We start from the raw sequence: 14,461 nt of genomic DNA, 5'->3' as shown, positions 1-14,461 counted from the left end.
GTTATGCACACACCCTTTAAAAAGGTCTTATAGATACACTGCAAAAATATGATTTATTTATCAAGGAACGGTCTCTTTTGTCTGGTTAAAAAAAGAGAAACCACGAGTAGAAAATCACGAGACAAATGTCTTGCTGCTAGGCTTTAGGTGGAATTTTAGCCATATTGCTCATACCTATCCAGTCCTTTCAGATCTACACAAGTGCCTAGGGGTTGTTAATGAATGTTCCAACGTTACCGTGATACACTCACTACCAGAAGGAAGGAGAGTGGAAAGAGGGAATGAGTGGAGGGGGAGAGCAGAGGAAGGAGAGGAGTAATGATATAGAGGCAGTCTGAAGAAGCAGAGGAAGGAGGAGAGGAGTAATGATATAGAGGCAGTCTGAAGAAGCAGAGGGAGGAGGAGAGGAATAATGATAGAGGCAGTCTGAAGAAGCAGAGGAAGGAGGAGAGGAGTAATGATATAGAGGCAGTCTGAAGAAGCAGAGGAGTAATGATATAGAGGCAGTCTGAAGAAGCAGAGGAGTAATGATATAGAGGCAGTCTGAAGAAGCAGAGGAGTAATGATATAGAGGCAGTCTGAAGAAGCAGAGGACGAGGGAAGGAAATGTTGTGATGGTGCAGAAAAGGAGGATTACGTTTGTGTGTGTGTTAGTTGGCAAGGAAACAGACAGTCTGTGTTCCCTCTTCACCACCTGGGCAGAGAAGACTGGCAAGACATCAGACATGGCCGTGCCTGCCTGGCACACTGCTGCCCTGGGGCTGGAACCCCTCCCCCATACCCAGCACAGCCTGGTACAGCCCACCATAGGATAGCACAGCACAGCTACAGTATAGTCAAGCCCTTTCTTCTAACAAATTACCTTTACTAAAGGCAACCCTAGTAAATGCAGAGGAAACCCTAGTTCAAAACACGGTAACAGATGCTCATGTACTCGCACACACGTATTGGCTACAACCCACCACACTTGTTCATTCACAATCCGGTACACTGAAATGAACAATGCATACATACATCAGTAGGGTATCTCACTAAGAAACAAACAAATAGGTCTAGGAATTATTTTTTATTTTGTACAATTACATTAAGAACATGTTTGTACTATACACATTGATGGACCAAACCGAAACAAATGATAGTAGAAAGGAGTCCACAGGGAAAGCAGTAATGATTGAATGTACGGAAAGATGAGCTCCAAGCCAACACTCTTCTCTCCACCCCCAATCGTTGTGTGTGTGTGTGCGTGTCTTAGTGTGTGTGTGTGTATGCGTCACGGTGTGTCAGTCCTGGTCGGAAAGCTCCAGGTCTTCCACCAAGTCCTCGTCTCCCTCTGCCAACTCTTTCAGAGCCACGCTAGACAGCTGTTTGGGCGCCGTCGAGGCTTTAGCCCCCTCTTCTTCATCATCATCATCATCATCACCATCATCATCTATAGAGACAAGAGAAAGAAGAGCATGAAAGAGGGATTCATTTAAAAGGGGCAATCTGGGATTCAAACAATGCCAAAGTCAAAAAAATAAGGACCTATGTACCAATCCCTGATTGCCCCTTAAGTAGAAGTGACCACTGTCTGGAACACCAAGTTAGAATTATTTTTGTTTTTCATACTGATGTTATACGATAACTTTAAACATGTAGAAAACAAAATCACACCACAAGACAATATCAGACAGCAATGTATGTAAATTGCTTGGTCTGAAATGTGATTGGGATTAGTTCTGCCCAAAATGGGGTTGAGTGGAGAATATGGCAGGTTCCCTTTAGATGGAGTGAACAATATGTTGGAAGCTCCCCTCAGTTCAATTGGAAGGCTAGGTGGAGCCATCACCATTTTGATTACACCCCATCAAACCCCTTACAGATCTGTCAACTCAGAAGTGGTAGGAGGCTGGAGATCAATTCTGGACCAGGCCTGTATGTGTCCTCTAATACTCACACTAGTGTGCAGACCCGAACCAAACCGTACTCCGCTGGCTTGCATGTTCCATTTTCACATTAGCCTTTCCATCACGGTTCCAGAAACTACAGTGGATGCGTAACCAGGCCAGTCCAATACAGCTCGGCTTGGTTCAGCTCAGTAGTGTGAAAAGAACATATTTGTCGTGCTCTGTGAGAGAGAAGCCAGTCCACAAACCTGAAGCACCATCATGGTCTTCCCCCACCCCCTCATCATCGCTCAGGTCAGACAGCTCTTGAAGAAGATCAGCATCATCGTCATCATCCTCATCAGAGCCTCCCTTTGTGTCTGGCAAGAAGAAAGAGAAATCGAATATGAAGTACCAGTTAATACTCCTCATTAGCTTTGACTTGGTTTTATTCACATCAGGGTTTCCGTAAGGGAAAATGTGCTGCCGGATATATGACCGTCATTTAATTTACCGGACCAATATGCACTGGGTGCATAACCTGATTAGGGGTTCCACCCACGGTGATCAGAATGACAGAAATCACATTTAGAATATGGTTATTCATATTAACAGAACATGCAAGTTGAGGATTCAATGATGTGCGGTCCTTCTTAGCGAATTCGGATGTGCACTTTGAACATGTTAGAATAACTGTCCACATTTACTTTTCCTCGTCAACAAGACGAGTAACAAACAGCAAAATCACTAGTCTTTGTTAATCTACTAGAAAAGTTCAGGCTACCTATTCTATTGGTCAGTTTGTCGAGAAATAAATAGCCTGTTCCAAACCGACTCTGGGACAGAGGGACGATAAGAGACAAAATTCATACAACCAGTACATATAAAATAAAAACAAAAAATGCGATGAATTCGATGCAACAGATCAGAACGTTTAGCAATATTATTTTTAATAAACTATTATTTACTCACATTATAAGCGCAGAAATGCACATAAGGTAGTAGACTACACACAAATGTTCGTTCCATAACGCAATTAGCGGGAAAACACCCTTGTCAAAAGGGCAATGCACAAGCGAGCGGCTTCATGCGACAGATGAAAATAGCAGTTTAGAAAGACAGAAGAGCTAATTCATTCATTGACCAATAAATACATTTTGACTGGTCATTCTTATTGGTCTAGGTAGCTCACTGTGTATTGGTGTGTGTGTGTGTGGTCAATATGCTCTTAGTAGTAAGTGTTGGGAGTGTGGCAATTGAAGTGTCTGCCTCTCCTCCTGGCTACCAGCATCTTATCAAACCCTACTTTAAAGCTCAGGGACCACTCTGCAGTGGCCTCTGCTACACACACACACACACACACACACACACACACACACACACACACGACAGACTCGCCCATTTTACAGAAGGAATTTGAAGCTGTCTGAAGTGAAGCCTGCCTGCCATCTCCATTTTATATATTTAGGCAGCAACTGAGTGTAAGATGTGTGAAATTGGCTGTGGTAAACTGTCATGAGTAATGTATTCTCAGCTCCATCACCATGCAGGTAATAGGCAATTCCAAGGTGGTTAGATGCTACCTACCTGCCTGCATGTGTACACTTCTGGGCCCATATTCATAAAGCATCTCAGAGTACGTGAGCCTGATCTAGGATCATGTAAACGTATTAATTATGATCCAAAATGAAAACTGATCACATATCAGGACTCATACTCAGATGCTTAATTAAAAGGATACTTCAGGATTTTGGCAATGAAGCCATTTATCTACTTCCGCAGACTAAGTTGAACTCGTGGATACAATTTTTTATGTAGTTTGAAGGAAGTTGCTAACTAGCGTTAGTGCAATTTCTAACTGGCGTAAGCACAATGACTGGAAGTCTATGGTAACTGCTAGCATGCTAGTAGATACGATTAACTTCCAGTCATTGTGTCAACACCAGTTAACATTGGCTCGTGAAACTACCTCCCTTTACAAAATAATGCTTTTTAGCCTATTCATTGATGGAAATACCAGTCAATGGAAATGCATTTGACTGGTCATACTTATCGGTTTATTTGCATAATTTAGTTTAATTATATTGGCGCATGTGTACGGTATTTTCATTATGTATCACACTCGTAGAGCAGGGTTCCCCAACTGTCGGATAGTTTTACTTGTTTGACAGACTTGGAACACCGGGAAATCAGCTCCAAGTGATTTTAAGAAATCTGTTCCCAAGTATTCCCACACATAATAGAGAAACAAGATCGTATACAAATGTAAGCAACGTTTGAAATTATTATGTTTTAGTCAAACATTATACTCTCTGTTTGGGTTTCTTGAGGTCAATTTTCCATCTACAAATGATTTGTAATTATGTTCTGGCCCCCAAACCATCTGCTCAAGAAAAGAAATTGGCCCACGGCTGAATCTAGTTGATGATCCCTGGCGTACAGCATACAGATATTGAGCCTTTGAGTAGAAAATGTGTCAGACAGCACAAGAGCTGCTGCAGCATCTTGTGGTGCTTTCAAGACAACTGGGAAAGAAGACAGAGTTCCCAAATTGGATGACCGTTCAAAACTATTTTTTCTCCAGTCGGAGCAATTTTTTCTTCTTTTTTCAGTTGAATGCACTGAAGTCGTAAATGCCCCTTTTCCTCCCCAATTTCTTGATATCCAATTTGTAGTTAGTCTTGTCCCATCGCTGCAACTCCTGTAGGGACTCGGGAAAGGCTAAGGTCGAGAGCCATACGTCCTCCGAAACACGACCCTGCCAAGCCGCACCTATCGCTTAACCCGGAAGCCAGCCGCATCAATGTGTCGGAGGAAACACCGTCCAACTGGCGACTGTGTCTGCGTGCATGCGCCCAGTCCGCCATAGGCGTCGCTAGAGTGCGATGGGACAAGGACATCCCAACCTGCCAAACCTTCCCCTAACCCAGACGCCACCTCACGGGTCTCCCGGTCGCGGCTGGCTGCGACACAGCCCGGGATCGAACCTGGATCAGCTGCGCCACCCGAAAGGTCCTCGAGTTCCCAGTTGTTTTGAACGCAGCATCAAATGGTAATGGAAAGCAGGCTTCATCAGCGCGTCACACCACATTGCAATGAGCTGGAGGCAGTATGCATTTTGAAAACATACTTAATTGTTTGAAACCTGAACGTTTTAATACATATTATGAGGCATGTCTTACCTTGCTTCAAAATAGGCAAAAAAAACCACCCCAAAAACATTATTTCGCAATGGATTTTCTTTCTTCTTCTCCTGGACAATTGGCCGGCGGAAAAAGTATATCGGCTTTCCTGTTAATTTTTTTATCGTCCAAAAGCCAGCCAGCCAGCCGACCCACCCACCCACCCCGACTGGGGTTGAGGGCGAAAATATACAGGTTAGGAAAAAGTAATAATTCCACCAGGAAGCATTTGAAAATAAACAAAACAAAGTTCATGGGACCTGCGCCGTTGCTGATTCTACAGGATAAGGGTTGAAAATGTGGGAGACGATTGCAGTTATTTTCCCACTTTGATGGCAAACTTTCCGTACTGCTAACATTCACTTCCAGTCATTTTCGCTCGCATTGCTGGTACAATGGTTTAGAATTCTTGGGATATTAGAATCCTCGTCTTAACCTGTTTATTTTAGACTGGGGTTGTGAGGGACAGCAGGATCTACATGCCCGTCTGCCCCCAAACGACCTGAAGGACTTGACACCCCACAATAACAACTAGACACATTCATAGAAACCAGTCTTCTCCTCCCCTCACACTTTCCTCCTCTCCATCTCCACCACTGGGGTATCTCAGCTGACTCCAACCAACCACAGTTTGGTAAGCTGCCCAAAGGTTGGAAGGTTGTCAAGGGCTGGAGGGTGGGTTGGTTTGTGTGTGCGGAGGACATGCGGGGGCAGCCAGTTAAGCCCTGGGAGCTGGAGGGAAGCGGAGGAGGGAGTAGGGGAAGTACTGGGGAGCGGCCACCTCTGGCTGTTCCGGTGGGCTGGTTTGAATTAGGAACCCCCACCGGGATCCAAGCCTGTGCTTCCTGAGAGAGAGAGAGAGAAAGAGAGCAAGGAGACGGGCCGCCGGGGCGAGGCGGGCCCGCGGCTCGCCGGCAGCTGCCCGCCCATTTGCGGAGACTCTCCTTACAATGAGGACCAGATGAAAAGAAAATCCCCTACCGCCCCCTCACTCTCTCGTTCCGACCTCTAAAGGTTTTTCCCCCTCCCTCGAGCGTGTCCGACTGTAAAGCTGTAAAAGAGGACTCCTGCCCTGCCTGTGTCCTGTGGATGACCCAGAGCAGAGGGCCAGACACACAGGGCTTAAAGGAAGACAGGAGTGACAGCTGCACTCAGCTGAGAGTGAGAAAGGGAGAGAGAAACATAGAAGGATAGAGGAGAGAGAAATATAGGAGAAAGAAAGAAATATAGGAGAGAGATAAGTAGACTCCAACTAATTGAATAGAGCCTGTCTTGCTGGGAGGGCAGCATGGCAACACTGAGGTCAGTTGTACATTCCCTCAGAATGAGCCATTGATGGGATCAGGATTCACGAACACCGACTTCAATACAGCTTACACTCAGATTAGAGAAGTAACGTATTATCTCAAAAAGAGCGAGGCCAAAAATTCATCCCGGAAAGGGATGAGGAGCTGTATCCTTGCCATATAGGCGTTTAATTGTGTACTACAGTGTGTGTTAGAGAGTGTGCTTCTGTGCTGTTGGCCAACAGTCTGTAGATCAGGGTTCCCTAACTGGTGGTTTTATGTAGCACCTAAGTTTTCTGAGCGATCAAAAAAAAAAAAAAAAAAAAAAAAAAAAGACATAAGGCTGTATAAAAACACCAGGAAATCAGCTCCAAGATACTTGAATTAAAAAAATCTGTTCCTAAGTATTCCCATGCATGATTGTATACAAATATAATGAAGGTTTGAAATGATTTGGTTTTAATATGTTTGGGCTTATTGCGGTTAATTTGCAGTATAAACATTATTTGTAATTATGTTCCGGAACATGGACCATCCGCTCAATAAAAATAAACATCCCATGGCTGAATCTAGTTGACATGCCTGCTGTAGATGGACTGTGCAACTCAATGCAGCCTCCTAATGGCCAAGACATGCATAGGACCCTCAAGCATGCGCATCATCAGGTGAGCGACACTACTGGGAGTTTTTACCGGCCAGCTCTAACAGGAAATGTAGTGAGACAATTTGGCAACAGGCAACCAAAATGAGTGTTTCTTACTGGACAGGGCCAAGTCATCCCTCTCCGTTTTGAAACGTTATCCTTCCAATTGGTGTGTAATGAACAGGACCCAGCTGTGTATGTAAATGGGGTTACCTTTGACTTTGAGTCCTCCGTCGTCATCGGAGTCGCTGTCGGACTCAAAGAGATCCTTGAACTCCTTCTTGTCCACAGCCTTCTTCTCCTGAATTTTCCTGCGTTTGATCTCAGGGAGGTCCAAGTCTTCCATCTTAAATGAGAGGAAATGTCAATATGCAGCTCCACTTCAAAATGTAGTGTTATGGAAAACGTCTTGTCAAAACAGGTGATTTGGGACCACATGACAATGAGACCATTGCTCAAGATCCAGAAGATGCAGCAAAGTCACTTACAAAACACTTTACAAACATTTTGGCCATATTTATTTCCTAAAAACCACTGGAAACTGGGAACAGCCCCCATTGAAAAATAACAAATAAAAAGGTCAAATTCTTCAAAAATGTTTGCATGCAACCTTGAACATTTCCGCCAATTTCCCACTGACATCAATGCATTATCTTACTCAAACCTTCAAGTTACATGTATCGTTTGTAAAATAGGATGGGGACGTTTGTTGAATTTGGATGAATGTCCTGAAAATACTTTTATCTTAAAACAGTTGGTATGTAGGTGTGTGTGTGTCTGATAGTTACCCTCTCCTTCCCAGAGATCTCCAGCTGGATCTCCTTCTCCCTTAGCTTCTTCCACTGACTGTAGTACCTGGTGAGGGGCGTCCCCTCCTCCGCAGTTTGCTTCTCCCACTTCGCCTGCACACACACACACTTGTGACATAACCACTCTGTATTTGTGTGTATTAGGGCTGGGAATTGCCAGGGGCCTCACGATACTTAGATGCCGATATGATGTATTGTGATTCGCACAATTCTATATGTATTGCGATTCGATACTGCGATTTTATTGCAATTTGATGTTCCATACATACTGATCACTATATGTCTGCTGCAGAGAGAGCATGAGAAAACACGTTTTGATCAGTCAGGGACATAAGTGCTCAAAACATGTTGACTCACTATTTAAAAAGATGGCGAACAAGCTATATGATGAAAAATACAGGCTTTTTGGTGCAGGTACAGCCGACTAGCGCTAGCCAACACTACCTAGAAGAAGCCCCACTCCCCACCCTTTTTTAATCGATACTTGGAGTTCAAGTATCAATATAATAAAGGAAGACGGGTTTTGAGCTATTACTGACGAGACGGATCTCAGTCTATTCCTTTCCGAGGCGTATCGACATCTGATTTAATCTAAATGTCTGGGTATTGTGGTGTACTTTCACTTCAATTTATACTGAACAAAAATATAAAACACAACATGTAAAGTGTTGATCCCATGTTTCATGAACTGAAATACAAGATCCCAGAAATGTTCTATATGCACAGAAAGCTTATTTCTCAAAATTGTTGGGCACAAATTTGTTTACTTCCCTATTAGTGAGTATTTCTCCATTGCCAAGATAATCCATCAACCTGACAGGTGTGGCATATCAAGAAGCTGATTAAACAGCATGATCATTACACAGGTGCAGTTTGTGCTGGCGACAATAAAAGGCCACAAATGCACAGTTGTGTCACAACACAATGCCACAGCTGTCTCAAGTTTTGAAGGATTGTGCAATTGGCAAGCTGACAACAGGAATGTCCACCAGAACTGATTCCAGAGAATTAAATGTTAATTTCCCATAAGCCGCCTCTCCAGCGTCGGTTAGAGAATTTGACAGTACGTTCAACCGGCCTCACAACCACAGACCACATGTAACCACGCCAGCCCAGGACCTCCACATCCGGCTTCTTCACCTGCGAGATCGTCTGAGACCAGCCACCCGGACTGATGACCCTGTGGGTTTGCACAATCGAAGAATTTCTGCACAAACTGTCAGAAATTGCCTCAGGGAAGCTCGTCTGCGTGCTCGTCATCCTCACCAGGGTCTTGACCTAATTGCAGTTCGGCAAATGCTCACCTTCGATGGCCACTGGCATGCTGGAGAAGTGTTCTCTTCACGGATGAATCCCAGTTTTAACTGTACCGGGCAGATGTCAGACAGCATATATGGCATCGTGTGGGCGAGCGGTTTGCTGATGTCAACATTGTGAACAGAGTGCCTCATGGTGGCGGTGGGGTTATGGTATGGGCAGGCATAAGCTACGGACAACAAACATAATTGCATTTTATCAATGGCAATTTGAATGCATAGAGATACCGGGATGAGATCCTGAGGCCCATAGCCATGCCATTCATCCGCCGCCATCACCTCATGCATGATAATGTACGGCCCAACAGCCTGATCAACTCTATGCGAAGGATGTGTCGTGCTGCATGAGGCAAATGGTGGTCAGAGCGACAGAGCGAGAGAGAGAGCGAGAAGAGGAGCTGAAAGAGGAGACTGGAGAATCTATGCCAGCCCTTCCCCTAAAGGTCTTTGCGGATGGTATTGATCAGGCCCAATAGGATTATCTGACCTCCAAATCCAATAGAGCGTATAGACCGCAGCTTCCTTCGTCGGTTAGCTAAACCTATTTACGACAATTTGCAGTGGCGGTTATTAGGCTGGGCCCCAGCACAAAGAGGAGAGGACAGGACATGAACAGAAAGATCCAGTGCTTTTGAAAAACACTTCAAACCCAGACAAAACAATGCTATGGGATTAGGGTTGAGTATTTGGCACAGCTGTTCCCTCACGCCTAGCCTACCTACTCTAGAAGATGGCAAAAACCTTTCGCTCAAAACTGTAAAAACAAAAAGCATAGGCCTACCAAGAAAAAAGATCTTTAGGCTTCAGTTGAGGACCATTGAAATGTGATCTGTTTTTGGGTGTCTGGGGCCCACTGCAGCCGGAACGGGGGCTGGCCTCTACCCTGGCAACATTGTTGCCGTGCAGCATGGGGACAGATGCCATGGTGAAAGGCTCCTCTGGGCTGGGAGCCGTGGCGACAGGCGCTGCCTCCGGTGCCACGCTGTCCGCCTCTCAGTCTCTGGCAGCGTGCGCACACAAACACACACTTCTCCCAGGCTAAATTACACACAGCGACATCCCCTCTTTCATTTCACTCTTAAATCTTTAGCACGGGTGCGAGGCACTCAGCCAGGATCGGAGGCGCAATGCAGCCTGGGAAGGGTGTGTGCTTGGTGGGGCAGGTGGAGTGCATACCGTGAGAGGAAAACACACACAGGAAAAGGCATTTCTGCCCCACACACACACCTCCAATAATGTCCCCTCATTAAGGCGTTGAGGCTGGTTCAAACCTATAAAGGAGGGTCTAATGACCACAGCGCTGTCCTTTAACTAGCGTCACAGTGTTCACCTAGGGATGTCTCCTCCCGCATCCCTCCTTCTACCTCGGCTTCCTACTCAAGTTTCACTGCAGCAGCCGCTAAGTGTGTGTAGCCTAGGCTCTTATCTCCCCACTGAATGTGTGTGTAAAAGACACAGCCAGAGGAGAGGTCAGGGGTTAAGGGTCAGTGGGCACATGATGGTTAAACGCTCTAGGCTGGTGGAGACCTTCACAGGCACTTCCTACGGGAGCTCGCCCAGGATGGCGTGTGTATGTGTTTTGGGAAGGGGGTGTACAGGGGGTTAAGAGGAGGTGGGACTGCTCCAGGCAGCTCCCCAGCAGACCGATGTGTGTGTGTAAAAAACATTAAGTTGGAATCCAACAACCAACGCAACTCAATAATCAACTGTTGATGAACCATCACATAATTGAAGAAGTTCAGCTTGCTGGCTGCTGAAAATCTCAATTTAATCATGAAACGTTATGTACGTACTGGGTGAATGTCTATATATTTGGGGAAGCAGAGGCACTGATGGGAAAGAGGTGTGTGTGTGCGCGCGCCCACGAGCACATCGAAGAGGTGAAATGAGGGCTCTGGAACAGCAGCCCAGAAGACCGGGCACAGACAGGCTCAGTTGCTCACGGGCGGGAGGACACACACACACAGCCAAACTCACCACGGCGGTCGCGTCGGCCACTCCAAAGGCGGCCCTCTGTCTACGGGCTGTGATGTGGCCGCTGTTCTCCTGTACCTTCTCCAGCAGCTGGCGGATCTGCTTGCAGTAATTGGCCACTTTGCATTCCTTCAGGAACGCTTTCAGCTGTGGAGCACCAGAGGAGGTAGAAAGGAGGGAGGGGGTGAGGGAGGAAGAGTGAAAAACGGTATATAATCACCTAGTCTGGTGCTTGTCTTTCCCCTCTGGACCGTCACTACTTTATGCCCAGCGCGTGCGTGTGTGTGTGGACTGGAAGAGGAAAAGTCATGCGTTGTTTGCTTTGTTGAGGGCAGATTATTGCTTTGTTTGTTCTTTGGCTTGTAGAGGAGCTCGCCTCCCACCCACCCACTGCTGGCTGTCTCTGACAGGAAGTGGGCTCAGTGGTTGGTCACAGGGCCGTAAAAACAACGGCAAGCCGGTGGAACCATTAAAGGTCAGCACAGACACACTTTACTCTTCATCCCCCGCTCTCTCGCCCTCTTTTTCCATCTGGCCTACTCACTATAAGACCAAGTCAAGTTTCTTGCCGCCTTGTGTATGCTGTAGAGAAAGGCTAGCAGCTAAGATTTTATTTTTTTACTTGATAGTCAACAACACCTCAAGATGTTTGAGTTAGTATGTTGAATAGCTGACCATTTACCAAATGTGTAGAATAAAATATCCGCATATTGAAAATTTGAATCAGTCGCTGATCAGGAGAAGATAATCAAAACTTGTTTTTGCTTCCAGGGCCAGTTACCTATCCCTGGCTTAGGGTATGGACATTATGCCATTGCATCAATTGGTGAAGTAGTTCTATTAGCTGACTAGGGGTGGAGAGAAGAGGAGAAGGAGCTGGTATTACCTGGATGATGGTGGGCAGGGCCAGCTCTGGGAAGCCGATGGAGCAGGCCTGAGAGTGGAAGTACTCCAGGATCAGATCATACACCTGCTCTATCAGCCCATCCTGAAACAACACAAAAGTATACAAATCAGAAAATAAAAACCGAAGGGACCACACACACCATTGTGATACTCACATTAACATTCAAGAGGCTTGTTGGGAGAAAGGAGGGGAGTTGATCTGTGAGAAGACATGTGCAAACATCGAGCTAGATTACAGGGACACCTCAGCGCACTAACGCCACTCCTCAGGTTAAGTCTGAAACACACACTTTACGGATCGCAGCTATTTATGTATGTGAGTACAGCCGTCAGTACAGACTGGATTTACCTGACGGATCCGATTATCTCTAAGCGGTCACCTGCTGTCTGCCACCTGGTGCTGCCAACGTGTGACATCCCCCATGGCTCTGTACTAACCCCAGTGGATACTCGACTGGCCACACACCCACACTTAACCCCTGACCCTCAGTTAAGATATCACCACCAGCTCATCCAAAGACTTGGTCCTCGGTTCTAAACGATTTGGCATGGGTCCGCCAACACGGCAGCAATAACATGGAATGCTACAGAAGCAAAGCAAAAAAGGATATGAGAGAAAGTTGACCCATTTCAGTTCTATTATAGTAATAACGCTAATTTCTGTACTGTAGGTCACATACAGCCTACTGTAGTCAGACACTCTCTACTTGGTCTAATGGTCAGACAGGTGTTAATTTAGCCATGTCTGGCAGTAGCAAGGGTGAGTCACCAGGCACCGACGGCACGGTAGAAACAATTGGTGGAGCCGGTGGCGTTGGTTGCCCCTGCCAACAGCACCGAAAGCCAGTCCTGACCAGCGGAGTGCAAGGGATAATCCCACAGGGCCGTGTGGCAATCCTCTTGGCTTGGTGAGAGCCCCTTACGTCGGCTTTTACCCACTGCCCTCAATCCCCTTATGCACACACGGTGGGTAACACTGTGTGTCAGGGAGGGGTGTGAAAACACATTAACTAGTAGGACCTAGACATGGAGTTGATCAGCTGCTCTTGTTGCCACGCGTTAGAATGCCATCGTTATTCTATTACACTGACACAGACAACAGGTTGAGTAGTGCGCCGTAATCTAATCTGGCATGTATCCAAATATATTTGTTTTATTTGAGGGCGGGTGGAATTAAGGGGAATTGCATAATGGCCATAATACTAAATCAATTCTTACTGATTAGGCAAGGTAGCCGTCTAGGACTTACAACCAAGACAGCAAAGATGTGAAACTAATGTGCTGATGCAGGACAACAAGACACACTTTCACAGTTCTCCTGCAGATTGATCTTTGAAGGACATGCTACTTTCAACCTGTAGGCCACTCCTACAATAGACATCCTAAGCTAGTCACACATGTTCTCTAAACACCCTAAAATAGCTAGGGCTAAGAGATATTCATGACCTCTCTGACCTCCAGCAATCCTTGTACTAAAGGTGCCAAGCCACACCATTGTAGGCGCTTCCACAATCTCGGCAACCATTGGAAAACAGGTGCATCACCATTAAGCTTTCCAAAACAAGTCACAGAAATAACCCAGTTAAAAGAGAGGTGCACAGACGATACGCATGCCTAATTAGTGGTAGCCTAATTGAAGTCTTCATTGAGATGATTAAAGTATCACGACGTAAAGTTACATGAGAAGATACTATATTGACCACTAGGTGCTTGAGGACAGAACTAGACCTAACCGTTAAAAACTAACAATATCATATGAATCTCGTAATAGAATTCAAAAGGTATTGACCCTATCACTTTCCATACATGTTTGCCCATGGAAGAAGTGGTCAGAAAGGGACTTTTTGGACCTGAATGCCAAAACATTCAGTAGATAAAGGTGCTCTAAGTTGACCTATTTTGCATACCCCACCATACCATGAGACATCCATGTCTTCATCATTGGAAAAGATCAACAGTTGAGTTTGACAATTTAAAAGCTTACAAACAGTTGTCAAATTATTTTATTATTTCTTAAAAAATATATATTTTTTAATCAAAATGTCAATTACCTATAAACTCTCACCATTGGTTGGGACAAAATGCTCGTGCAAACAGGGTGGGTGTAATTTCAATCATAGAAATAAAATTAATAGAAGTGACCCATCCCTTTAGACCAGTGAAATTTTGATGGTAGACCATTTCAATTTAAGTTCAATTAAAATATTTACTACCACCCACCGTTGAATGTCAACCTAAAATGGTCATGGCTGTTCTATTATCTATATTTCAATAGGTTTCCTATGGAGGCTTGACAGTATCATTTAAAACAGATATTCCCATTCAAGCCAACATTCTCTGATGTGTGGACCTTCAACCAACTTTGTCGTACCACTTGAAAGGTGAAATATAAAATATATTATTCCCATTTTAGTACATTTATCAGCCAAAACATGACACCCACCCTGTATTCAAGAGCACCGATGGCGGGCACAACACAA

The 14,461-nt window shown here is 45.2% G+C and overlaps 1 protein-coding gene across 1 annotated transcript in view; it reads right to left on the bottom strand.

Annotated features, from left to right (window-relative positions):
- Window positions 1–1,051: 1,051 nt before the first annotated feature.
- noc2l (NOC2-like nucleolar associated transcriptional repressor) overlaps window positions 1,052–14,461 on the bottom strand; it is a 31,993-nt gene continuing 18,583 nt past the window's right edge. Inside the window, exons 14-19 of the mRNA XM_039008371.1 lie at window positions 11,962–12,063; window positions 11,079–11,222; window positions 7,765–7,878; window positions 7,190–7,322; window positions 2,135–2,245; window positions 1,052–1,429 (exon numbers count right to left, since the gene is read on the bottom strand). Of these exons, the coding sequence (XP_038864299.1) occupies window positions 1,281–1,429; window positions 2,135–2,245; window positions 7,190–7,322; window positions 7,765–7,878; window positions 11,079–11,222; window positions 11,962–12,063 (753 nt within the window). The 3' untranslated portion in view covers window positions 1,052–1,280. The remainder of the gene's footprint in view (window positions 1,430–2,134; window positions 2,246–7,189; window positions 7,323–7,764; window positions 7,879–11,078; window positions 11,223–11,961; window positions 12,064–14,461) is intronic.

This window comes from Salvelinus namaycush, chromosome 14 (genome assembly GCF_016432855.1).
Source record: "Salvelinus namaycush isolate Seneca chromosome 14, SaNama_1.0, whole genome shotgun sequence".
NCBI lineage: Eukaryota > Metazoa > Chordata > Actinopteri > Salmoniformes > Salmonidae > Salvelinus > Salvelinus namaycush.
This window is presented reverse-complemented; position numbering and strand designations above follow the sequence as displayed.